Source organism: Astyanax mexicanus, chromosome 12 (genome assembly GCF_023375975.1).
Source record: "Astyanax mexicanus isolate ESR-SI-001 chromosome 12, AstMex3_surface, whole genome shotgun sequence".
In the NCBI taxonomy this organism is placed as follows: domain Eukaryota; kingdom Metazoa; phylum Chordata; class Actinopteri; order Characiformes; family Acestrorhamphidae; genus Astyanax; species Astyanax mexicanus.
This window is the reverse complement of record NC_064419.1, coordinates 8460126-8486316: the sequence shown is the minus strand read 5'-3', so window position 1 is coordinate 8486316 and position 26191 is coordinate 8460126. Positions and strand designations below refer to the sequence as shown.

Sequence of the window (26191 nt, the reverse complement as noted above, 5' to 3'; positions counted from 1 at the left end):
GACTAACACCTGCTTCCTCCAACACATGTGAAGTCAGCCACCGCTTCTTTTCAAGCTGCTGCTGATGCAGCATTACCGAGCAGCATCACAGTGCTCTCGGAGGACAGGACAACATTTAAAAAAAAAAAATTCTGTCTCTGTTTGCACTTCCAGCATAGTCTTAATATGACATTAAATTACAAGAGATTTAGGAGAAAAAAACACAAACCATAGGCTTAATATGACTGGTTGTGGTTTGCACTTATTGTTTGCACTATATAAGACCTATAAAAGTTTTATTTTTATGTTTTATTCTTATTCTTATTTCTATTTCTTATAGAATCAACGTGTGAGAGAAACCGGTCTGTTAAGTTTGCGTTATATGATTGTGTCACATTAAACTCTAGTTTTTCATTTTTGACGCTTTCTTTAAAATTAAATTTTTAAATCTCGTCTCGTCTCGTTCTCGTGAACCCTGTATTGTGTCTCATCTCGACTCATCTCGTCATATTAGTGTCCTGTCACACCCCTAGTTTGAACACAACACTAAATAAACCTCTGTCTGACACCAATCTTTATATGTAAACTAATACAAATAAATAATCAATACAGAATTGTATGTATTAAATTTATACTTCAATATATTGATATTTTCTTACACCCCTAGTAAAAAACATGTTTATGATCACTCTACTCCCACCATGCTTCACAGTTGGTACAAGGTAAACATCAGAGCATTACATAGATGTTTTTCTATGGTGAACTTGAGACAACCAGTTATTTGCGTTATTCTGCCAGTCTGATCCCATTGTTGTCCACTGTTTTTTGGGGGCAGTTTCCCAAAAGCATCTTAGCATTAGGATCAACTTAATTTGGACATAAAGTGCTGAATTTAATGTTCTACAAATCATCTTTGTGCTAAGAATCTTTTGGGAAACTCATTCATGATGGTTTTCTGGTAATTATGAGTTATTTTTGTGTTTGTAGGTCCTCCTCACCGTACCTGAGCGATGTTTGAAAAGCAGCCGTACGACAGCCCCCCCATGTACAGCCCTCCGTCCAACGGATTTGGGCCCCCGGGCAGCTTCCAGCCCCCACGGACTGACGTGGACGATTACCCTCCCCCTCCTGGCTCATATTTTGTAGGCGAAGAAATCCCCCAGAACTTCTACAAATGGTCCTCACCTCCCGGCATCGTCAAGATCATGGAAGGAGCTATTGTGGTCTTGTGCTTGGGAATTTTCGCCTGTGTTGCGTCCACGCTGGTCTGGGATATGCAGTACGGCTACGGGTACGGATCCGGGCTCGGAATGGGATACGGTACTGGCTATGGTTCCGGGCTCGGATACGGAAGCTATGGCTATGGAGGCATTGGTTCTAGCTACTACGGCAGTGGATACTACAATTACCCAACGCCCTACACCGCCAAGACCGCCATGATCGCAATGGCGGCCATCAACTTCATCGTGGCCTTAGCCTTGTTCGTGGCCAGCTTCTCCAAAACGAGGACGATGAGAAGCAGGAAGTTCTACCTGGCTGTGCTCGTGTGCAGCATCGTTCTAGCCGTGCTGCAGGGCATCATAAACATCGTCTACATCGTGGGTGTGAACCCCATGGCACAGAGCTCCTCCAGCATGCTCTACAACCCCATGCTGATGATGTGCCAGAGCCTGTATGGGAACAGTGTGTCGGGAATGGGAGCGGGATTCCCAATGTACAACCAGTACCTCTACCACTACTGCTTCGTGGATCCACAGGAGGTAAAGACTAATCCTGAACTTGTAGAATTGTATAGCAAACATTTCACTGTAAACCCAGAAGTTGTTTAAACTCAAATAATTTCATTCTGTTTTACATAAAATTGGATATTTCTAAACAATACTCAACTATTTTGAGTTAGTTGAACATTTGTGCGCACATATACTGTACTATTTAAACTGAGATCTTTGAGTTGAACCAACTTATAAAAACATTCTGGGTGTGTCCAACAGTTTCTGACACCATCAGTGTGTAGTGATTCCCCCTGGGTAACCAACTTCCCCTTTAGTTGTAATAACCTGATGTTTTAATTTATGCTAACTCAAGTTTTCATTCCCCATTACTTAAATACAATGAAATTGAGCAAACCGGCTGCTTTTAAAAAAAAGTTAAATAAACTCAATTTATCCAGTCTTACAGTAAAGCAAAAAAAAAAAAGTTAAATAAACTTCCCCTTTAGTCGTAATAACTTTATGTTCTAAGTCATGCTAACTTAAGTTTTCATTACCCATTTTCTTAATTTTTTAATCTGGGCTTACAGTGTACATATACATATTGTGGACACCCTTTTTAATGAATGCTACATTTAGCTTCTTTAAGTTGCAACCATTGTTGATACAGATGTTCAAATACACACACAGCTTGTCTAGTCCCTGTAGTAGAGAAATACTGGCAATAAAATAGGACTAAATAGGATAAATATAAATCTACTGGCACTATCTCTTGAAAAATAGTGCTATGTCCAGTATTTTTGGATGGGATGAGTTGTGGAGTTGGGGATGAGGTGTGGTGGTGATTATTCATCATCCTGACTTCACTACCAAAGTGATGATTACTGGATTTTGTACCATTTTCAGTTATTGGCAGGTATATTTAAATAATAGCAACAATACTTCTAATACACCATTACACACCACAGATAGATAGATAGATAGATAGATAGATAGATAGATAGATAGATAGATAGATAGATAGATAGATAGATAGATAGATAGATAGATAGATAGATACTTTATTTATCCCGAAGGAAATTTAGGCATCCAGCAGCAACAACACAATACAATAAGAAACATACTCAGACAAATCAAAACACAGAAGAATAGAAAATATATAAGGCTATAAAAAAAACTAACTATACAAGGTAAGGATCTATCTGTAAACGGAGCAGTGCAGTAGATGTTGCTAATGGTCATAAATAATTAAATAATTAACAGAGTAAAGTGCAATGACATCGATTACGAAAGTGACTGATGTGACATAGAAATATAATATAATATAAGTATGCATACGTTACAAGACAGTTCTAAAAAGAGAATGTGAAAATGTGAATACCCAATCATGAGTAAGGTATACTTTAATGTAAGCGAGGTTGGGGAAGTGTTAATATAAATAATTAAGTTGTTGAATAATGTCCAAGTGGTGTGCCTGGATTAAACTCAGTCGTCAGCAGCATCCCGTCCCCGATGGGAGGAGTTAAAGAGTCTGATGGCTCTCGGAATGAAGGATTTTCTGAGTCTGTCTGTTGTGCAGCTCTGTGACAGCAGTCTGCCACTGAACACACTCCTCTGCTTCATGATGGTGGTGTGAAGTGGGTGACTATCATTGTTCATGATAGAAAGCAGTTTATCCAAAGTCCTTCTCTCAGCTATTGTAACCAGAGAGTCCAGCTCCATTCCAACCACTGCCCCGGCCCTCCTGACCAGCTTGTCCAGCCGTGATGCATCTCTCCTCTTCATGTTGCCTCCCCAGCACACCACAGCGTAGAAGAGAATGCTGGCCACGATTGATTGGTAGAACATCTGCAGAAGCTTCTTACAGATGTTAAAGGACCGCAGTCTCCTCAAGAAATAGAGCCGACTCTGTCCCTTCCTGTACAGGGTGTCTGTATTTGTTGACCAATCCAGTTTGTTGTCCAGCTGCAGACCAAGGTACTTGTAGGTCTTTACTGTCTCCACATCAACACCCTCGATGGAGACTGGCTGCAAGGGTGGTCCAGACCTACGGAAGTCCACCACCATCTCCTTGGTCTTGGATATGTTTAACTGCAGTTGGTTCAGTCGGCACCAAGCAACAAAGTCATCCACCTGTCTCTTGTACTCCTCCTCCTGACCACCCTTCACACACCCAACAATGGCAGTGTCATCCGAGAATTTCTGCAGGTGGCACATCTCAGAGTTGTACTGGAAGTCTGATGTGTAGAGAGTGAAGAGGAAGGGGGAGAGCACAGTCCCCTGTGGTGCTCCAGTGCTACTGACCACAGTCTCCGATGTGCCATCAGTGAGCCTCACGTACTGTGGTCTGCAGGTGAGGTAGTCTGTGATCCAGGACACCAGGTGAGGATCCACATTCATCTTCACCAGCTTGTCTCTGAGAAGTGGAGGCTGGATGGTGTTAAAAGCACTGGAGAAATCAAAAAACATGATTCTCACAGCACTACTCCCCTTGTCAAGATGAGAGTAGGTTCGGTGGAGGAGGTAGATGACTGCATCCTCAACACCAATCTTCTCCCGATATGCAAACTGGAGAGGGTCCAGTGCATGCTGTACCTGGGGTCTGAGGAGTGGGAGAAGCAGTCGTTCCATGGTCTTCATAATGTGCGAGGTCAAAGCTACCGGCCTGAAGTCGTTGAGCTCACTGGGGCGAGGTTTCTTGGGAACAGGGACCAGGCATGAAGTTTTCCACAGCGTAGGAACCCTCCCCAACTGCAGGCTCATGTTGAAGATATTCGACAAGGGTAACCCAAGTTCAAAGGCGCAAGCCTTAAGAAGTCTCGGGCTCACCTCGTCAGGTCCAGCTGATTTCCCTGAGCGGAGTCTCCTCAGCGCCCCTGTGACCTGGTCTGCAGAGAGGTGGAGGGGGGAGGTGAGGGGGGGCGGACTGGATGTGCTGACACTCAGAAGAGGTAGGGAGGTGTCCAGTGGGGCAGAGGCTGAGGTTGCTGAGATAGCAGGACAGACAGAAGCAGGTGAGGATGAAACAGGGCAATCAAACCGGTTATAGAAGAGATTGAATGGATCTTTTATCCTCTGTCTTCCCCTCTCCCTGCTCCTCACTCAGCCCTCTCATTAGTGCTGGCCAGGCGTGGGTGATCAGTGTGGCCCCACCCCCCTGCTGCATGCTCACAATCTCTGCTCATCTCAGCAGGATTGTTTTGGGAGTCTTGGCTGCTACCTCAGATGGGCTTTCGGTATCCCGCACCTCACAGTATGTCCATGTGTCTGCAGGACAAAAAAGAAAATTAAGATACATAATATCAGAATACTGTCCACTTACATTTGCCCACACAAAATTATTTTCTCTGTTAACTGTGTACAGTTTTCACAAACTATTGGCTACTGGCTGTAATCAATGCACACTGGTGTACTGCATTTCCAACAGCAATTGGTGGCTTGGCGATCTTTGTTTCTTGGACACATCTGGCTCCTCTTTCTCTTCTGTCTGCCCTCTGTTCTTCTCTCCCTGTTGCTGGTTTGAAGTTTTTGTCACTCCACACCTTCCCATTGCTTCTGTGATGTAGGTTGGTAGGTTTGGTGTACCTTCGGTACAGTAGCAATGATAGTCTAGATGAGAAAACATAAAACATGTTTGAATGACACACAAAACAATAAATGACTATCTAAGTAAATGTCTGGGCATTTATATGTAAGTAAAAGCATAGACATGCATGTGCGCCCACATGCACGCACACGCACACACACACACACACACACACACACATAATAAATAAATAATGATATTGTAGGTAACCTAACAGGTTAGCTTTTATTACAAGGAATCATGAATACATTGAGTCTCTACATAACAAATGCAGTGATATCAGCTAGTTTACTAAGCTAGTGTAATGTTAGCTAGCTAAGTAAGCCAGCTAACACAATACTAACATTACTACTATTATTTTGTAGTTAGCTAACTAGTGTCTACTTTGTTGGCCAACATGATACTCTATGAGAGAAAAGGCATAGAGTTGATAAATGAAGATAATACTTACATGTATGCTGCTGCTTCTGACCTCCTGGTGGTGAGAATGCAGGCATCACATGTGTAAGTGGGACAGAACATGTAGCCTGACAGTCACATTTGGTAAGAATCAAAGATTCCCAAAGCAAACCCTTGAGATTCTATAGGAAATGCTTGGGGTCATTTTTGACTCCACTTATGGAAAACAGGGGTAGTGACACAAAAACTGCAATTTCTTAAAAAGTATAAAAACATTTTTAAAAATTCAAATGGCCTCAAGTCAAAAACATGTTTTATGAGGAATACCTGGAATATGGAAGTGTAAAAACTTTTAATTTTAGAGATTTTGAAGAATAACCACCCCCGGGGTCATTTTTGACCCCACTTATGCATCTAAGGGTTAAGGTGAAACGCTACACGGAGCTGCTGGAAGGCTGCCGCTCTCGTCAGCGCCGGAAACTCGAAGTACACATGTGTACAGGCTGCATTTATTCATATATGATTTTTATTTTGCAGTCTGTAAGTTTCAGTAAGTAAACAGTAATAACGTTTGTGCTGAAAATACAAACCAACAACACATGGAAACTGGATTGAACTTTTGTGTGTGCCTGTGTGTGTGTGTGTGTGTGTGTGTGTGTGTGTGTGTGTGTGTGTGTGTGTGTGTGTGTGTAAAATTTGAAATAATTATGATTGTTATATTATGACTTGTTATGATGATAGAATAATGAATAGGGCAGTGATGTGATATTAAGCTCTGGTGAGGAAAACATCTGACCTCACAGTGATATCACAGTGATGTCACTGCAGGCTGGTCAGGTGATCAGGTGAAGGCTGTGTTTATCGTGATTACAGCTTAGCTGAAGTAGAGAGTACTGAAGTGAAGTTAAAGCTCACACATTAAAATAAAGTGTGTTGTACAGTCTCAGACAGACACATTCACACCTGAGAGTAAAACACTGTGTGTAAACAGCATGAACAGTACAGGAATATGAGTGAAACATCACAGGGTGGTGTTTATGATGGGCCGGGCATCAAAAGCACATAGATATACACTAATAAACATGGCAGACAGGTTTCAATATTTTATAATGGAGAATGAGTTATGGAGATTGTAGATCTTTGCATATAGAAGCTGCCAGAGAGAATCTCAGTAGATTGGCTTGTGTTACTGTTAAGTTAAAACCTGTAAAACACTCTTAAAATGTTCTGCATTGTAGATTAATACTAAGGTCATTCAAACTATTAAGAAAAACGCATTCAATTATTTATTAAACAAAAAAAACAACAGAATATGTTCTGTATTTTAGATTCTTCAAAAGTAGTACCTACCTTTTTCTTAGAAGAAAGCTTTGCACATAATCACCTTTATGAGGTAGAGTCACGTGGAATTCAGGCTTTCACTTAACAGCTGTGCTGAACTTATCAAGAGTTAATTACTTGAATTTCTTGCCTCTTAATGTGTTTGAGAGCATCGGTTGTAAAGTAGTGAAGAGGTAGAGTTACAGGTATACAGTGAATAGCTCTATTTGAGTAAGTTCTAATCCATATAATGGCAAGAACTACTTAACTAAGTAAACGAGTAAAGTAAAGAAAAATTTACGAGAAATCTCAAGAACAACTAACATGTACAGGCAAAGTTCCTCCAGAACCAAGGCTGAGAAACACTGGCATAATCTAACTATATTTTACGCGTAAGAATATGTGGTACCACTTTAAAATAAGACTACCTTTATAAAGGGTTTATAAATAGTTTACAATTAGTTTATTAATGGTTACTAATTAGGTTGTAAATGCCTTAAAAATCATTAATAATCAGTTATAACACATACGTAGAAAGGGCAACAATATAGATGACTGTGGGTTCACTATTTGGCCTTTTTATGTATGAGTTATAACTGATTTATATATATATATATATATGTATACATAAATACACATTAATTTAGAGAGCTCATTTCCAATCAGCAGCAATGAGCATAGTATATAATAGTGCTGTGCAATATGACCTTAAATCAATGTCATGTATTTTTTTTACGTCTGTAAGTATTTTTGTACCCTGCATACAGTAGTGTAATAGCTTGAGAAGTAGCTTCAGTAGAGCGCCCTCTGTTGGTGATCCGGGTCTTTAACACGTGCCTGTGTTGTTGTGTCCTCCCTCTTCCAGGCGGTGGCGATGGTGTGCGGGTTTTTGGTGGTGATCGCTCTCGCCGTGGCTGCGTTCTTCTCCTACAAGACGAGGAGTAAAATCTGGCGCTACGGAAAACCCAACATTTACTGGGACGAGCCGCTGACTGGGGGGACGGAGGGCCGCGACGTGGAGGACTGGGTAAGGAGTTAAATCTGGGGACCGTGCAGGGCGGACACTCTGTATCAGACTGGGGGATTTAATGTACAGTGTGCTGATCGGGTGCGGTCCAGATTTTACTGTAAAGATTCGTGGCTCGGGTCATCAGGACATGACAGCTCTGACCACAGAATGGACTTATTGATTATTCTGCATGATTTCATTCAAACAGACATTGGACAGAAGCAATTCACAGACTCTGGGATCAAATATGAAGATGCATATCAACCTTATTTCGAGCTTTTAAATCGGTCACTTTCATTTGCTTATATTGTGGGGGTGTACTTGTGCTTTAATGCATTATTAAGTTAATTATTAAGTTTGGTTCATATTTGTGATGCTTTGGGACATCAAATCAAATTACATTACATTGCTTGTAGAAGCAGTCTGCATGCCAAGGTTCTTGGTTTTATACACCTGTGTCTTACCAGGGTCAGGACAAGGTGAGACATGTGCTGATTAGAAAACACAGGTTTATTGGTAATACAGACCTCATACAGAGTGATTGGTGTACAATGTACAACTAGTAAACAACAGGACATTAAAAATAGCAACATACCAGGATGTAGTGAGCCAGAAGCAGGGTCGGTACATGAGGAAACAATAAGGAGAAAAGGGACAAGGTAAGAGAGTAGTCAGAGAGGAAAGCAAGGTCGGTAACAAGGATATAAACAGCAGTACTATAGGGCTAGACAAGAGAGTAAACTAATAGGGTTGTGCTGATGTACGATATCATCGTCCATCGTCATTTATGACCCAACATCGCGATGGATGGTAACCAGCGCGAAGCCACGCCCACTTTTTTATTTTTCCAGAAACATGCACTGACCTTCTTTAGGTCTCCTTCACCTATCTTTAGCAGGGATTGTACAGAAAAAGATCAAATCAGGTATATAACTTATATGAATTAGAGTTTAAATACCCTACTGCTATAAATATGCCTAATTGGCATATTATTATATTATTTATTGTTATTCTATTATTATTTTACTATTTAAAAAAGTAATTAGTTATATTTACTAGTTACTTCTCAAAAAAGTAACTGAGTTACTAACGGAGTTACTCCACTATAAAAGTAACTAGTTACCAGTAAAAGGAACAATTGACTTTTGTTACTCGCCCCTTAAAAAATGTACAAAAGAAAATAAATTATGTAATTTCTATTATTATTAGAAAAATAACAAACGAAAATAAATCCAAAATGTTGACAAAAATATTTATTGATATTTAATCAAGAGAAATCAGGCAAAATGCGCTGCTCTCTCTCTCTCTCTCTCTCTCTCTCTCTCTCTCTTTCGCAGCGCGGAGCTGAATTCAGCGCGAGGCTACAAATAATATAACAACTCAGTTTAGTTAAATAAATTAAGATGAGTGAGGACCTGTAAATTTAATCAAATATTGTCAAATATAAAGGATAGGTTGAGGTTTTGGGGAGCTAGCTAACTAACTGAAACTGATATTATTCTGCGCACTATTAGAAAGTTAAAATTTAAATTTTATTGATCAACCACAGCCCCCCCCCCCAGCCAGCACCCCCCTCCCCCCTGCAAAGATATCATCGTCCATAGCGCTGTTTCACTGTGCACATCGTCATCTGCCAAAAAAGCAAGTGCTAGTAAACTAGATAATACTCGGCAGAGAGTATTTTATCTACACCATATTGCTTTAGGCAATATGGTGTAGATAAAATGTATCTGTGTAGTGCTTTTAATGTTGATGCTGATGTTGTCGCAATGCAGCTTTACATAGATCAGACAAAGCATATAAACCAAAAAATTACAAAAAAATAAAAATTGAAAACCCATGCTGAGAAAACCAGACACTGGGAGAAACTTCCTCCGAGCCAGAGGATTAAACCTTGGGGGGAACCAAGTCTCACAGACCCATTCTCCTCTTAGCAAAACTACATTTTTGATTCCATGAGAAACTCATGCTGTGTGTGGGTGAGCATTATCCTCCTAAAAAAATTCCAGTTGGAAGCCCTGCCATGAGAGGCAACACGAATACCTGCAAGATGTCCTGCACATATCGCTAAGCCAGGGTTGGCCAACTACGGCCCGCGGGCCATTTGCGGCCCGTTTCCTTTTTTGGAGCGGCCCGCAAGGAATTTTAGAAATAGAATGAAAGTTGGCCCGCTGTTAAGCAGGTTTTTATTATGTGGGCTTCAAAGTGTCAGAAACGGGCCAAAGAGTCGGAGAGGGTGCACATTTCTAGCGCAGAAAAACGGGCAAAAGAGTCTAAACGCAGAGAGGGTGCGCATTTCTAGCACAGAAAAACGAGCCAGTCTAAAAAGCGGAGAGAGTGCGCATTTCTAGCGCAGAAAAACGGGCAAAAGAGTCTAAAAGTGGAGAGAGTGCGCATTTCTAGCGCAGAAAAATGGCCAAAGAGTCAAAAAGCGGACAGGGTACGCATTTCTAGCGCAGAAAGCGGGACAAAGAGTCTAAAAGAGGAGAGAGTGCGCAGTTTTAGAGCAGAAAAAGGGCAAATGAGTCTAAAAGTTGCCGTAATTAAGGAGTTTAATATTAAGAGACATCATGAAATTAAACATCAGTTTGAAAAATCTTAGTTTACACAACACTGTCAAAGATAAAGATAGTTAGTCAAGTAAAGTGATGTGTAAATGAAAGTAATGAGGAAAATGTATTATTTAAAGCGGTATATTTCATTATTTGTTTTATTACAGAGTCTGTGGCCCGTGACTTCAAATATATTTCTCCTTCTGGCCCCCAACAAAAAAAGTTTGGACACCCCTGCGCTAAGCTCTTAAGTGTCCCTAGAATCTCTGCTATTGATGATGGACTGTCGTATGTGATGGCACACCATGCTCATCACAAGGCTATCATACTCACACCTTACCCAACCGTCAGAACTCAAACAGAGTCTAGGTTTGTTTGTGAAAACGATACAGTTTCAGTCCATAGCAGTTCAGATTTCTTGTTCATTAAACAGTTCTAGAGCAATTTCTAATCTCTCACCAAGAGGTACACTACCCAGAAGTGTCCTTTGAGAGCCTTATGCATTCAGCTACATCTTATCTAGTCCCAGTAGAGAGTTACTGACAGTAGAATAGGACTCTCTGAAGCACATAAACGAAACCTTAAACATGGGCTAGAGAGGTATAAAGCCACAGTAGTCTCTGGAATAATGGAGCTTCATTAAATACTTTTGGATGGGAAAGAGTTAAGGAGGTGGACATAAGGTAAGTAGTGGTTGTCCAACATCCTGACCTGAATACATTCAAATGCTAACATCAATGCTGCTCCAAAATCTATTAGAAAGTCTTCCCAGAACAGTAGCAACAGTTACCCCAACAAAAGCAGCAAAAACTCTTAACTTTAAATAATATTCTTTGACTGAAGAACTGGGATAGTGTTGAGTCACAGGCCTCAGATCAGGGTGACGATAGTGTAATGAGGTTCTGTCAGCTGCGTCCAGAACTTTGGCTCCATATTTGCTGACTAAACGCTGTGGTGTTCAGGCTGTTTGGCGTTTATTACCCATTATTGTGCAACACAGGTGCGGTAGTGAGCGCTTTGCACAGTCAGTTGACCCACATACACAACAATCTCCCACAGCATCAGCTTACACAGCCCTTAGTTCTCACAGTCACTGATGTACAAAGACGTTCGGAAACATCTGAAGTGTTGATTTTACAAAACTGTAGAAATATCGCCCTTCTGACAGATAAGGCTGATAAGGCCTAACGAGGTTAATAGTGACGCATGGTTACGGCTCAAATCAGAAAGAAAGCTGAGACAGTATTCGCATTTTCCATAAAGGGCTTGTACTTATCGTTAAACGTGCTTACAGATACACAGTTACACAGTTACACATAGTAGTTACACAGTGTCCCAAATAGTTACGCATGGTTACAGCCACACATAGTTACACATAGTTACCCATGGTTCCAAGTAGTTACACATAGCTAGGTGTGGCTACACACAATAATACAAGGTTACACTTAGTTATAAATTTGTGTCAAACAAAGGAGAAATGTTATTCATGTGCTTTTTAAATGTTCTTTTTATATAAAACTGAATCAAAATGAAATTATTTTTTAATGTATATACATTTTTGTCTTCATTACATTTTATGAAATCATGTGCCTTTTGATCAAAGTGTTTAAGGTATTGACTTTAACAAATTAAAAACCTTTAAAAGTATTACACTGTCTTAAATTTAGTTTTAATGCAAGTGTAAGTAAGTGTGTGTAAGTGTAAGTGTGTGTACGTGTGTGTAAGTGTAAGTAAGTGTGTGTAAGTGTAAGTGTGTGTGTGTAAGTGTAAGTAAGTGTGTGTGTAAGTGTGTGTAAGTGTAAGTAAGTGTGTGTAAGTGTAAGTAAGTGTGTGTAAGTGTGTGTAAGTGTGTGTAAGTGTAAGTGTGTGTGAGTGTGTGTAAGTGTAAGTGTGTGTACGTGTGTGTAAGTATAAGTAAGTGTGTGTAAGTGTGTGTAAGTGTAAGTAAGTGTGTGTAAGTGTAAGTAAGTGTAAGTGTGTGTAAGTGTGTGTAAGTGTAAGTGTGTGTAAGTGTGTGTAAGTGTAAGTAAGTGTGTGTAAGTGTGTGTAAGTGTAAGTAAGTGTGTGTAAGTGTAAGTAAGTGTAAGTAAGTGTAAGTGTGTGTAAGTGTAAGTGTGTGTAAGTATAAGTAAGTGTGTGTAAGTATAAGTAAGTGTGTGTAAGTATAAGTAAGTGTGTGTAAGTATAAGTAAGTGTGTGTAAGTGTAAGTGTGTGTAAGTGTAAGTAAGTGTGTGTAAGTATAAGTAAGTGTGTGTAAGTATAAGTAAGTGTGTGTAAGTGTAAGTGTGTGTAAGTGTAAGTAAGTGTGTGTAAGTATAAGTAAGTGTGTGTAAGTGTAAGTGTGTGTAAGTGTAAGTGTGTGTAAGTGTAAGTAAGTGTGTGTAAGTATAAGTAAGTGTGTGTAAGTGTGTGTAAGTGTAAGTGTGTGTAAGTGTAAGTGTGTGTAAGTTTAAGTGTGTGTAAGTATAAGTAAGTGTGTGTAAGTATAAGTAAGTGTGTGTAAGTGTAAGTGTGTGTAAGTGTAAGTAAGTGTGTGTAAGTGTAAGTGTGTGTAAGTGTAAGTAAGTGTGTGTAAGTGTAAGTAAGTGTGTGTAAGTATAAGTAAGTGTGTGTAAGTGTAAGTGTGTGTAAGTGTAAGTAAGTGTGTGTAAGTATAAGTAAGTGTGTGTAAGTGTAAGTGTGTGTAAGTGTAAGTAAGTGTGTGTAAGTGTAAGTAAGTGTGTGTAAGTATAAGTAAGTGTGTGTAAGTGTAAGTGTGTGTAAGTGTAAGTAAGTGTGTGTAAGTATAAGTAAGTGTGTGTAAGTGTAAGTGTGTGTAAGTGTAAGTAAGTGTGTGTAAGTGTAAGTAAGTGTGTGTAAGTATAAGTAAGTGTGTGTAAGTGTAAGTGTGTGTAAGTGTAAGTAAGTGTGTGTAAGTATAAGTAAGTGTGTGTAAGTGTGTGTAAGTGTAAGTGTGTGTAAGTGTAAGTGTGTGTAAGTGTAAGTGTGTGTAAGTATAAGTAAGTGTGTGTAAGTGTGTGTAAGTATAAGTAAGTGTGTGTAAGTATAAGTAAGTGTGTGTAAGTGTGTGTAAGTGTAAGTAAGTGTGTGTAAGTATAAGTAAGTGTGTGTAAGTGTAAGTAAGTGTGTGTAAGTGTGTGTAAGTGTAAGTAAGTGTGTGTAAGTATAAGTAAGTGTGTGTAAGTGTAAGTAAGTGTGTGTAAGTGTGTGTAAGTGTAAGTAAGTGTGTGTAAGTGTAAGTAAGTGTGTGTAAGTGTAAGTGTGTGTAAGTATAAGTAAGTGTGTGTAAGTGTAAGTAAGTGTGTGTAAGTATAAGTAAGTGTGTGTAAGTGTGTGTAAGTGTAAGTAAGTGTGTGTAAGTGTAAGTAAGTGTGTGTAAGTGTAAGTAAGTGTAAGTAAGTGTAAGTGTGTGTAAGTGTAAGTGTGTGTAAGTGTAAGTAAGTGTGTGTAAGTATAAGTAAGTGTGTGTAAGTGTAAGTAAGTGTAAGTAAGTGTGTGTAAGTGTAAGTAAGTGTGTGTAAGTGTAAGTAAGTGTAAGTAAGTGTAAGTGTGTGTAAGTGTAAGTGTGTGTAAGTGTAAGTAAGTGTGTGTAAGTATAAGTAAGTGTGTGTAAGTGTAAGTAAGTGTGTGTAAGTGTGTGTGTAATGGTCACTCCAGTCCGAGTCACACCCTTCCAGATCACATGACAGAGAGCTGGCACTGATACTGTGTTTATCTGTAAGTGAAGTGGTTTCACCAAGACTGATCATTAACCAGAGAGAGAGAGAGAGAGAGAGAGAACGAGAGCTATAGAGAGAAAGAGAAAGAGAGAGACAGAGAAAACGAGAGAACGAGAGAGAGAGAGAGAGAGAAAGAGAATAAGAGAGCAATAGAGAGAGAGAGACAGAGAGAACGAGAGAGAGAAAGAGAGAACGAGAGAGAGAGCAAGAGAGACAGAGAGAACGAGAGAGAGAGAGATAGAGAGAGAGAGACAGAGAGAACGAGAGAGAGAGAAAGAGAGAATGAGAGATAGAGAGAGACAGAGAGAATGAGAGAGAAAGAGAGAGAGAATGAGAGAAAGAGAGAGAGAAATATGGGGAGCTGGTTATGAGGTCAGGTGATTAATATGTAGATGAATTACCTGGACTGTAGAAATACAGTAATTTACTATATTACAGACACAAGGTCCAATCATACTGTCCAGATTGTTTATTGACTACAGCCTGTACAGAAGCTGTGTGTGTGTGTGTGTGTGTGTGTGTGTGTGTTTTAGCAATACTTTGGCAAACATTAACTTCAGTTCCCCAAATAAAAACACTGCAGTGACCTACTACTTTACATTCACTGCTGTTCTTAAATACAACCCAAACAACAGTTATAATACACCCCTTTCAATTGTTACACTACACATCTTTCAATTGTTAAACTACACCACTTTCCTTTGTTACACTACACCACTTTCCATTGTTACACTACACTCCTTTTTGTTATACAACACCCCTTTCCATTGTTACACTATATACACCCCTTTCCATTGTTACACTATATACACCCCTTTCCATTGTTACACTATATACACCCCTTTCCATTGTTACACTAAACCCCTTTCTATTGTTGCACTACACTACTTTCCATTGTTACACTACACCCCTTTCCATTGTTACACTACACTACTTTTGATTGTTACACTACACTACTTTCCATTGTTACACTACACTACTTTTGATTGTTGCACTACACTACTTTCCATTGTTACACTACACCCCTTTCCATTGTTACACTACACTACTTTTGATTGTTACACTACACCCCTTTCTATTGTTACACTAAACCCATTCGATTGTTACACTACACCCCTTTCCATTGGTACACTACACCCCTTCCCATTGGTACACTACATCAGTTTCCATTGTTACACTACACCCCTTTCCATTGTTACACTAAACCCTTTTCCATGGTTAAACTACACCTCTTTCCATTGTTAAACTACACCCCTTTCTATTGTTACATTACACCCCTTTCCATTGTTACACTTAACCATTTTCCGTTGTTACACTACACCTTTTTCTATTGTTACACTACATCCCTTTCCATTGTTACACTACACTACTTTCCATTGTTACACTACACCCCTTTCCATTGATACACTACACCCCTTTTTGTTACACTACACCCATTTCCATTGTTACACTACACCCCTTTCAATTGTTAAACTACACCCTTTCCATTGTTACACTACACCCCTTTCTATTGTTGCACTAAACCCTTTTCTATTGACACAATACAACCTTTTCTATTGTTGCACTAAACCCTTTTCCATTGTTACCCTACACCCCTTCCCATTGGTACACTACATAAGTTTCCACTGGTATAATACATTCCCTTTCACTGTTACACTCCGGCGCTTTTCTTGGTTGCATGGGTGACTTGCAGGCCCTCCCCCTCCCAGTTCAGCAGATCTGACACACACTCATGCACACACCACACATCTAACATCATATCACAGAGGATACACACTTTAATATCCTGAGCATGAAATTAAATGTGTGTCTGTGTGTGTGTGTGTGTGTGTGTGGGCACGTCTGGTGTGGGTGTAGCTTACCTGGAGTCAGATGAACACTGCAGGTGTTAAATTAACACCTGTCTTTGTTCTGTGAAACACACACCTCACACATGTATCAAATTGCACACACTTCAAAGCCTGGTATATATCCTCCCCTGCTTAGCTGGCGAAGCACAGATGATATAAATGTGGATTATTATAGGGTTTTACTCATGTGATTTTTTTAGTTTGGCCCATCATATGCTAATGATCAATGGTGAACAGTAGACTGAAAAGTTGATAAAATAGGTCTTCAGCATAAAACTTACAAATAATATCTTAGCTTCTTATCAAATCAGCTTGTCACATGGATGTGTCCTTAGCTTAGCTAGGCTAGCCATATTGCTTAGGGTGACCAAACGTCCATATTTCAGAAAGTGAGGAAATGTCCTGGTTTTTAAATTACCTTCATTGGACCAGAGAGCAGTAGACAGCGTGACTGTCAGCGTGGAGCCCTCCGGTGCAGTCTCACAGTAAGAGCACACACACAACGCTCCACCCCTCAACCCCCCCCTTTAAAAGGTGTCCTGGTTTACCCAAATTAAAATATGGTCACCCTAATATTGCTATACCACTGGGGGCTCATGTACAGGTTTAGCAGAGCGCATTGCAAAGCACACAGCCCCCAAAACACAAAGGCATTTAAGATTAAAACCTGCAATTTTGTTAAAAACTGGAATTTGATACGGATATATATATATATAGGTTTTTACTGGTGGAACTGGTCCTAATAGGTTAACTGGGTAATTAAGCAAGGAGGAGTAGATCACCTTGCAAAACATGCATCCTTTAAAACATGAGGGGACCTGGGATTAAAATTCTTAGTGAAAGTTGAATGTTAAATTGGGTAAGCTTTTTACTGATGGAATGGGCACTAATTTGTTAGCTACATAGTTTAGAAGGGATTATAGACAACAAAGATAAACTTTTCAATCAAAAATGTGCACAAGTTGTGTTAGTTCTAACTAACCATGTATGAAACCCAAGAATATGTATACCATATGGACAAAAGTATTGGGACATCTCCACATTTCCTTTACAGGACTTTTAGGCTGGCCCATTTTAAACCCATAAATGGAGTCTGCTCATTTTTTTTTAACTATTTTCCTGATGACATGCTAAAAAACACAATTCCTGACTGCTGACCACTTCCAGAAACACACACACACGGCTGGCTGACCACTTTCAGACATACACACACATACTCACACACACACACTCCTATACATACCTGGCTGTGTTTTGTTAGCTGTGTTCTTTGAACTGGCTCGTATTGTTTTCTTATCTCTCAGCAGTCTCTGCAGCGTTTGTTTTCTGTATCGGTTCTGAACAGAACAATAATAATTCATATCATCTCACAGTTCTAACCTCAGCACCACACCTCCATCTTTATCAGCCCGAAACCAGCCAGCAGAGTCAACACTGCGCCCGGCAGTCACTGCAGACTTCAGACCCTATCCTGAAACAGCAACACACCCCCTGCTAAAACATATCCTGTACACACCGCTTTCATATTCATGAACCGTACTCGGTTCGTCAGTGTTTTTAGCTTTATTAGCCTGGTATGGTTGACCTTTCCGATATTTGTTAGCTAGCGTTACATTAGCCTTGTAGCTACAGCGCCAATTATTGAGGTATCCACCTATTCTGTGTGACGAAAAGAAGGGGGACATGTCTGTTTACTTTCTGTTAGAATGTCTGGTGCAGCAGTGAACTACTGATATAGGTTACACCCATAGTGATAATAAACCTACATAATTAGTAATATAATATACTCAGTTAGTTATTAGTTGTTACAGTAATTAAAAGAAGATTTTGCTTTAACAACAGTGTTTTGAACATTGTTGTTTTATTCTATAAACTACAGACAACATTTCTTCCAAATTCCAAATAAAAATATTGTTTTTAGAGTATTTAGAGCATTTATTTGTAGAAAATGAAAAATGTCTGAAATAACAAAAAACACACAGGGACCTCAAATAATGCAAAGAAAACAAGTTCATATTTATAAAGTATTAAGAGTTCAGAAATCAATATTTGGTGGAATAACCCTGGTTTTTATTCACAGTTTTCATGCATCTTGGCATGTTCTCCTCCACCAGTCTTACACACTGCTTTTGGATAACCTTATCCCTTTACTCCTGGTGCAAAAATTCAAGCAGTTCAGTTTGGTTTGATGGCTTGTGATCATCCATCTTCCTTTTGATTATATTCCAGAGGTTTTCAATTAGGTGAAATAAAGAAACTCATAATTTTTAAGGGTTCTCTTATTTTCTTCCTGAGTTGTATATATGTGTAGTACCGTGGAGCGTTCTATAGGTGACGGCTAAATTTAACACATTCAACCATAGGTCAGTTCTTACCATTTTCTAGAGGATAAAACAAAACACCAGAACATCCTAAGCCCCACTAAAGCGGGCTTCCTGTGAGTTTTTTACTCGCTAAACTCACACCGTTCCCTGCACTCGTAGATTAGCTCTAAAGCTAACACCTTCTCCAACAGACACTCAGAACTGACCTGCCGCTTTATTGGCGCTTTATAACACACAGTTTCGCTCCACTGAATGGTAAGAGCAGACATATGGATGCTTGGGTGAATGTGTTAAATTTATCTCCTTCAACCACAGATGCAGCTCCCTTTTTCTGGAAGGCAGAGGATATCAGCTAGCCTAGCTAGGTTAGTTAGCAAGTTAGGCTCTGCACAGCACTCCTATCTTTTATCTGTGTGCTGTTTGTAAAAGCTGATTGTTTATACTAGTGTAAATAACTGTTAATAAGGTTAAATAGACTGTTAGAACGTTGGGTTAGCATTAGCATTGTAGTATTAGCATTGTAGCTCCAGTCTAAAATTTAAAAAAAGCATAAAAACATGATTTGGCTGATGAACTATATATATTTTGGGTTTAAACTGTGGGAATTAGTGTTTTTTTGCTAAGCTGTCACTACAAGATGAAGGAATTTAATTGTATAATGCTTGATTAATGTCACTGTGTTTATTTGGATCTGTGTTACTGGTATCACTGGTTGCTTTCTGGTTTTGCTGCACAGATTCTCTATAAATCTGCTTCTTCACTCCTCCAGAAAAAGTCCTACAACTTCTGCTTTTGTTCTTCTCCACGGAGGGCTCTTCCTGTGTGCGCAGGAAACGGAAAAAATAGGGTTAGGGGAGGAAGGGTGAAGGCGTTATGGTTTGTGTTTGTTGGGAATTGAAGGAGCTCAAACTAACAAAGAGCTTTAAAGGCTTCTGGAGACGACAGATTACTGGTTAATTATGTAACAGTCAGTGAAACTGACCTTCTCAACCTTGGAGGGAATAACAGTCCATGAAACTCACAAACACAAGGAACACTCATCTCCGCCTTCTGAGTTACAGTCAGAGAAACAAACATTTCTACATTTATTCTAAACCTGTTATCATGTCACATCTTTTAAACAATACTCAACTATTTTGAGTTAGTTGAACCTTTGTGAGCACATATAAACATTCAAACTGAGATCTTTGAGTTTAACTTATAATAACTGAGTTTAGTCTGTTGCCATTAACAGCTTCTTTTCCATTGGCTTCTGTCACAATCTATTTGCATATTGGGTGTGTCCAACAGTTTCTGACAGACACTCACCATCAGTGTGTAGTGATTCCCCGGGCTACCTTAGAAATAAATCAACTTCCTCTTTAGTTGTAATAACTTGATGTTCTTAGTTATGCTAACTTAAGTTTTCATTACCCATTACTGAACTTTTTTAAGGCAACTGGTTCCCTCAATTTTTTAAAGTAAATTCAACTTATCCAGGCTTACAGTGTAAAAATCTACAATTTAATAATGAAAATCCAACGTAAACATTGTACAGTATCAGTTTATAAAAAGCCTTCAGGTACTTTATTAAATCCATTTTCAAAAGGTCAGGTTCATTTCAAAATACAGTTTTAAAAAAATTCAGATCAAAATTAAATTTCAGTTAAAAATCTAATTTCAGTTCAAAGTTTTGTGTCAGATCAAAAAATACTTTTCATTAGAACTTTAATTGTTTAAATTTCTTTTCATTTAAATTCAATTTAATTAAAAAAATCAGTCTATCATCTGTTTTAAATCTAGATTCCAGACAAAAATTTAGCTTGAAATCACATATTAGTTTCAGGTCAATATTCAATTCTGGTTTAAAATTTAGTTTGTTCAAAATTGTATTTTAGACAGAAGCATTGTTAAGTTCAAAATTTAAGTTCCAGGTCAAAATTGTGATCATATGATCTTTGTGACATGTTGATGGGGCAATGACTGGACAGCTGCACTATTCTATAAATATTATCTATATATTGTATAATTCTATGCTGCCTATTTATAGATGTTTCACCCAGGCCTAATTCAAACTGAAAGACTGGAGCAGATTGACCAATCAGTGCTCTGTTTCTGGTTACTGCTGTAGTTTATTCACCGACCATCTAAAACCTGTGAACAGATGAAGTAGCTAGCAAATCATAAATAATTAGACAGAATTTAGTAAAATATTTTTACAGTGTAAAGAGTGTTTGTGGGCGGGGCCTGTTAACTGTGATCATTAACCGTTTGGTTTCTGTTTCAGGTTAACAACGTAGAGGAGGGTCAGAGTATGCGCGAGCCATCAGTGATGTTTTCAGAAAAAGGAGCCCCGCCCCTCAACAAGTCTCAGTCTCAGAGTGTGAGCTCCATCCCCCCAAAGAGCCCAGGGGGCTTCAGCAGCGACCCCTACACCCCGCCGGCGTGAGTAAACCTCAGACAAACTGACCCCGCCCACAGGGTGGAGCCTCAGGATAAACACAGCTGTGATTAGGGTCAATCTCAGTCATCAGTAGGAGCTGTAGAACATACAAAACAGTGGTTAGGACCAATCTCTGTCAGGGGAGGAGTCTCAGAACAATCAGAAAAATGTAGAAAAATAGAAATTACTGTAAAAATAGCTAAAATACAAAATGTAAATATATGCACTATAGCAATAAAAACAATATAGCTACTATAAAAACTACTTTTGTTTATGTTACACAATTAAAATTGCATTTAGGGTATAGAATCGAGTTCTAGTGTCATGTAGGGTATGTCTTGTAAAGTTCTGTTTAAAATGCAAGGTGTTCACTGTGGTTGATGAGTGACACTGCTAGTGTGAAAAAAGCTGCAGTTGTGATGCCTTTGATGATAATAATACTAAACTTTATTTATATAGCACCTTTCATACATAAAAATGCATCTCAAAGTGCTTTACAATAAAATTAAATAAATCAGCAAAATGTAAAAGTAATATCAAACAAATAAAACAATTAAAAAGTAACAATTTTATAAAATAGTAGGAAATAAGACATTTATATTAAAATAAAATATAAAATAAAATAGATTTAAACAAACAAAAAAAAAATATGGTTAAGAACAGCACAAGCATTTAAATAAAAATAAATAAATAAAATAATTAAGTATAGTGTCACGGGGGTGACCCAGGCAGGGAGACGAGGAGACGGACGCAAGCGCAGGTAAGGGCGAAAATAAATGATTTATTAAATAAATAACAAATAAACAAAGAAACAAGTAAACACGTAACAAAGATAATAAACCAAAATAAACGAAGGAGACTAGAGAACATAAATAAACTAGAGATGAAAATAATAAACAAAAGGGGAATATATACAAGGAGCTAGGGAACATGAAATAAAACAAGAAACTAGAAATAAACAAGGAAATAAACTATAAACGAGAAAACAAGGAATAAACAAGAAACAAGGAACTAAGGCTACGATAGACACTGAGAAAAGCTTTGAAACACAGAGAGAGACGAACGACAGGTGCAAAGACCGACGAAGGACAAGAGACAAAGGAAGGCTTTATAGCACACAAGGGAAGTGGAAACACCTGGGGCTAGGGGGCGGAGCAGGTGGAAAAGTACTGAGACAGAACACAGGGGCACAGGTCACGTGGGACACACACAGAGACATGAGACAAGGCCAGGACGTGACATATAGGCCTATATCTTAAGACAGGCCTATATCTTCATAATAAAAACAGTACAGTTTAATTCTATTAGGTCTGATTAACATTTACTGTAAGCTTAATATGATTAAAGGACACACAGTCCTGATTGGTCTGATAACTCTAGCACCAGAAACATCTGACATTAGTTGTATTGTATCACAATATATTAGGGTATTCTTTGCACTCAAGAATAAACTTCTGCAACAACATTAATGTTGAAGTTGTATTTCATGTGTAACAGTTTCAAACATTTGGTAAAAACAAAAATAACATCTACAGTAATTTACCAAGACACAGATTTTGCATGAAATAATAATTATGTAACAAAATACTGTAACATAAATAATTCAGTGTAACAAAACATCTACCAAAATACACAGAATATTTAATTAGTCACAGTATATTGTGAACAAAACAATATGGCACACGCCTACTTTGTAATCAGGAGTATCTCTCCAGTGAAATCTGCTGAGGATTTGGGGTGATTTTAGAAGAGTGCACACAATCACACTCAGCCACTCAGAACCAATCAGCATTCAGCATTCTCCCTCACTGACCTTCACCAGACAAAGTCAACTTGTTTTGTTGTGCGAGTGTGTGTGTATGTGTGTGTGTGTGGGGGGGGAGGTTGTTTATTTAAGATAGAATACAATTGTACTGTATTAGTGTGTCTGATTCTGTAATCTTGAAGTGTTTTGTCCTTCTTCACACCAGTCAGAAGTTTGGAAACACCCAAATGCATGTATATTAAAAAGCAGGTTTTGTGTAGTGTAGTGCTGTCAAAAATTAACACTGAAATTTGAAGTCAACAAACACAGCCACCCATCCAGCCTAAAGCAGTTTAGTCATGCATAATATATTTTGATTATATGTATTATATGAGTATATCAATAGACCAATGCAGTCATGTCATCCTTTTGTAGTAGGTGCCATGTTGTTTATGCCCATATTTGGGGTTCGTGTCTAAGATGCATTTCTAAATAGGCTAAATAAAAAAAAAATTAAAAAATGACATCTATCACATTCGGTGGTAAAAATGTTCAGAACTCTTATATATTTTATTCTGTGTTCAATTTTTTACAGAACATTACTGAATCCTCTGAAGTATGAAATCGTTTAAGACAGGGATGTCCAAACTACGGTATTTTAGAAATAGAATGAAAGTTGGCCTGCTGTTAAGCAGGTTTTTATAATGTGAGATTCAAAGTTTGAATGCTAGGTGTCAGAAACGGGTAAAAGAGTCTAAAAGCGGAGAGGGTGCACATTTCTAGCGCAGAAAAACGGGCCAAAGAGTCTAAAAGAGGAGAGGGTGCACATTTCTAGCGCAGAAAAACGGGCCAAAGAATCTAGAAGTTGCCGTAATTAAGGAGTTTTATATTAAGAGACATCATGAAATTAAACATCAATTTGAAAAATCTTAGTTTACACAACACTGTCAAAGATAAAGATAGTAAGTCAAGTAAAATGATGTGTAAATGAAATAATCAGGAAAATGTATTATTTAAAGTGGTATATTTCATTATTTGTTTTATTACAGAGTCTGTGGCTGTGAAAGTTTGGACACCCCTGGTTTAAGAGTTGTAATGAGAATAATGCTACAATTAAGCTCATGCTACAGTGCACTACTCACTGTAGTGTAACACCAGCAAATTTAGGTCATATCACAGTTTCGATTACCATATTATTGTTCTTCACAGATGATTATTAAAGTAAACCACTTTTAGTCTGGTGATGTTGATCAGTATAGCCTGTGTTAGAGGCGATAAATGGCAGATAAGAAGAGGAAGTGAGCTTTAGCTGCTGAGTGATTCTCTGTCCTGGTTCTGGAGAGCACTTTGCCGCGGATAATATAGTTTATACATATAAACAATCACTGGTTTATGCTAATTACAGTACCTGATCCAAATAATGAACTATCAAGCCTCCTTGGCTGAGGCGAGCTGGGTGTGTTACAACAGGAAAACACTAAAACAAGCCGGTGTAACACTACAGTGAGTCTGCTTGTGTTCTGTGTCTGAAGATCATTTCAGTGTGCAGTAGCATTATTCTCATTATGAATCTTAAGCAATTTCGTAATTCAGAGGATTCAGTGGTTTTCAGAAGAAAAAGTACAAAGAATAAAGCATATCTAGTCCTGGACATATTTATTTACCACAGAATGTGGTTATAGCAATTTTCATTCTTTCTGCCCATTAAGAAACTCAGCTTAGCCACAGAACTCCAAATATGGGCATACAAGGACTACAAAATGGGGCACAACTGCAGTGGTATATGAGGACTGGCGTTAAACACAGCACAGCACATTTACAAGTCACATGTCTTCACTGTTAGTCTAAATTAAGGGTAAATTCTACATGATTGGCTGACATCCTTTCTTGTTTTTTTGTTCTTTTTTCTGCAGATATTCTGACCGTTTGTTGGGTCGCGCATATGAGCCAGGGTCTCCAGCAGGTGGCACTAGCTCCAGCCCCTCAGACCGAACAGACGGTGTGAGGAAGCCTTCGGCAAATCGCGGAAAACGGCGCCGGAGAAACCCTGAGATGGACGAGTCCCAGTATGAGACGGAATACACCACGGGCGGAGAGACTTCAAACGAGCTGGACCAGGACTACTGGATGAGGTAAGGCGTGATCTTCAAAACACACACACATACACACACACACAGATATGGTACAGTATTACCAGTGGTGTGCAGTGAGGCCCTTCTAAATCCTTCAGAGAAGGGGTGACAGTAGGTACATGTGAATCATTACATAATATTTCATAAGAAAATATATATTATAGTTATTATAAACTATAAGCATATATTTTATAAATAAACTAAAATAAAAAACAGCAACTAATTCAAAGCATTAGTCTGCGTTTTTCAGTTGCTACAGGACTCTTATCTGACTGACAGCGGTACTGACCAATCAAAGCTTTTTAAAATGGCTTCTGCCCCCGTGTGTCTGCGTGACCCTTCTGCTGATTTTTCATAGGGTGTAGTAATGAGGCTATTAGCATTGGACAATCTAGCCAATCAGATTCATTCAACCCCCTTCTCAGCGCTGTGCTGAAGGTGTTACGCGTTGCTTAGTCATAATCGGAGCTCATGCTGGATTAGTTCAATAGTTCGCTAACTATCATGGCATTGCAACTGTAAATGAGACAGATATTGTGTCGTATCATATTAAAAGGCCTTTTTAAAGGCTTCCCTTCAATGTGAAACTAATTCACAGTAAAATGCCATCTGACTGGTGAGTTTTTGTATGTACTTAATGTTTTGGCTGCCCTGGCAGACTGTAGGCATACAGATGAGTGATCTTTGTTCAACGGCTGCACTTGTAGGTAAATTAAGCATTGGTTGTTGTGGTCTATTGTATACCTTTGTCGAGTTGGGTAGGGATTGCAGAAGGGGTACCCACTATATTTACTGCATGCCACTGCAAGTATTACAGGCTCCGCCCACTAATTAAAAATTGAATTATTTTGCAGCTATTGTGGTGATGTGATGTTAAACAAAGCATAGCATTCTTAAATAAATAAACATACACACACAGATCAGCCATAACATTAGAACCACTGTCAGCTGGAGTGAGTAAGGCTCACTGATGCTTGTGGAGGCTCCACCCACTTTACAACATACAGAACCAGCTGTACCACAGAACATTTATTTACATTTTGTTGCATTTTGTAGTAGATTCTTGAAATTAATTAATATATATAAATATCGCCCAGAATATTGTTATAGCAAAAGTACCCTGAATTATTGTGATATTGTTGTAGGGCCAAATGGCACACCCCTATACAGGATCATGCTGTGAAGTAAAACACGTTTAAACAAATTCACAGAATTAAGATTATAAAAACATTAGACATTACATACTACACACACACACACACACACATGCATTCGTACACTCAGTGAGAGTGAAAACAGTCTGCAGTCTGGGTAAGTTTCAGCTCGAGTCACTCTGGAGTAATCTCCTCTGGAATGCACTGGCACATACTTTCATAATGGTCCGTATTCGGGTCATCTGGCCATAGGAGTGTACGTGAGTGTGCTTGCGTACGTGTGTGTGTGTG

The 26191-nt window shown here is 38.8% G+C and overlaps 1 protein-coding gene across 1 annotated transcript in view; it reads left to right on the top strand.

Annotated features, from left to right (window-relative positions):
* The window catches only part of si:ch73-61d6.3 (occludin), a 51233-nt gene that overhangs the window by 6746 nt on the left and 18296 nt on the right, over positions 1–26191 (top strand). Inside the window, exons 2-5 of the mRNA XM_022670849.2 lie at positions 967–1739; positions 7859–8020; positions 20715–20872; positions 24528–24746. Of these exons, the coding sequence (XP_022526570.1) occupies positions 990–1739; positions 7859–8020; positions 20715–20872; positions 24528–24746 (1289 nt within the window). The 5' untranslated portion in view covers positions 967–989. The remainder of the gene's footprint in view (positions 1–966; positions 1740–7858; positions 8021–20714; positions 20873–24527; positions 24747–26191) is intronic.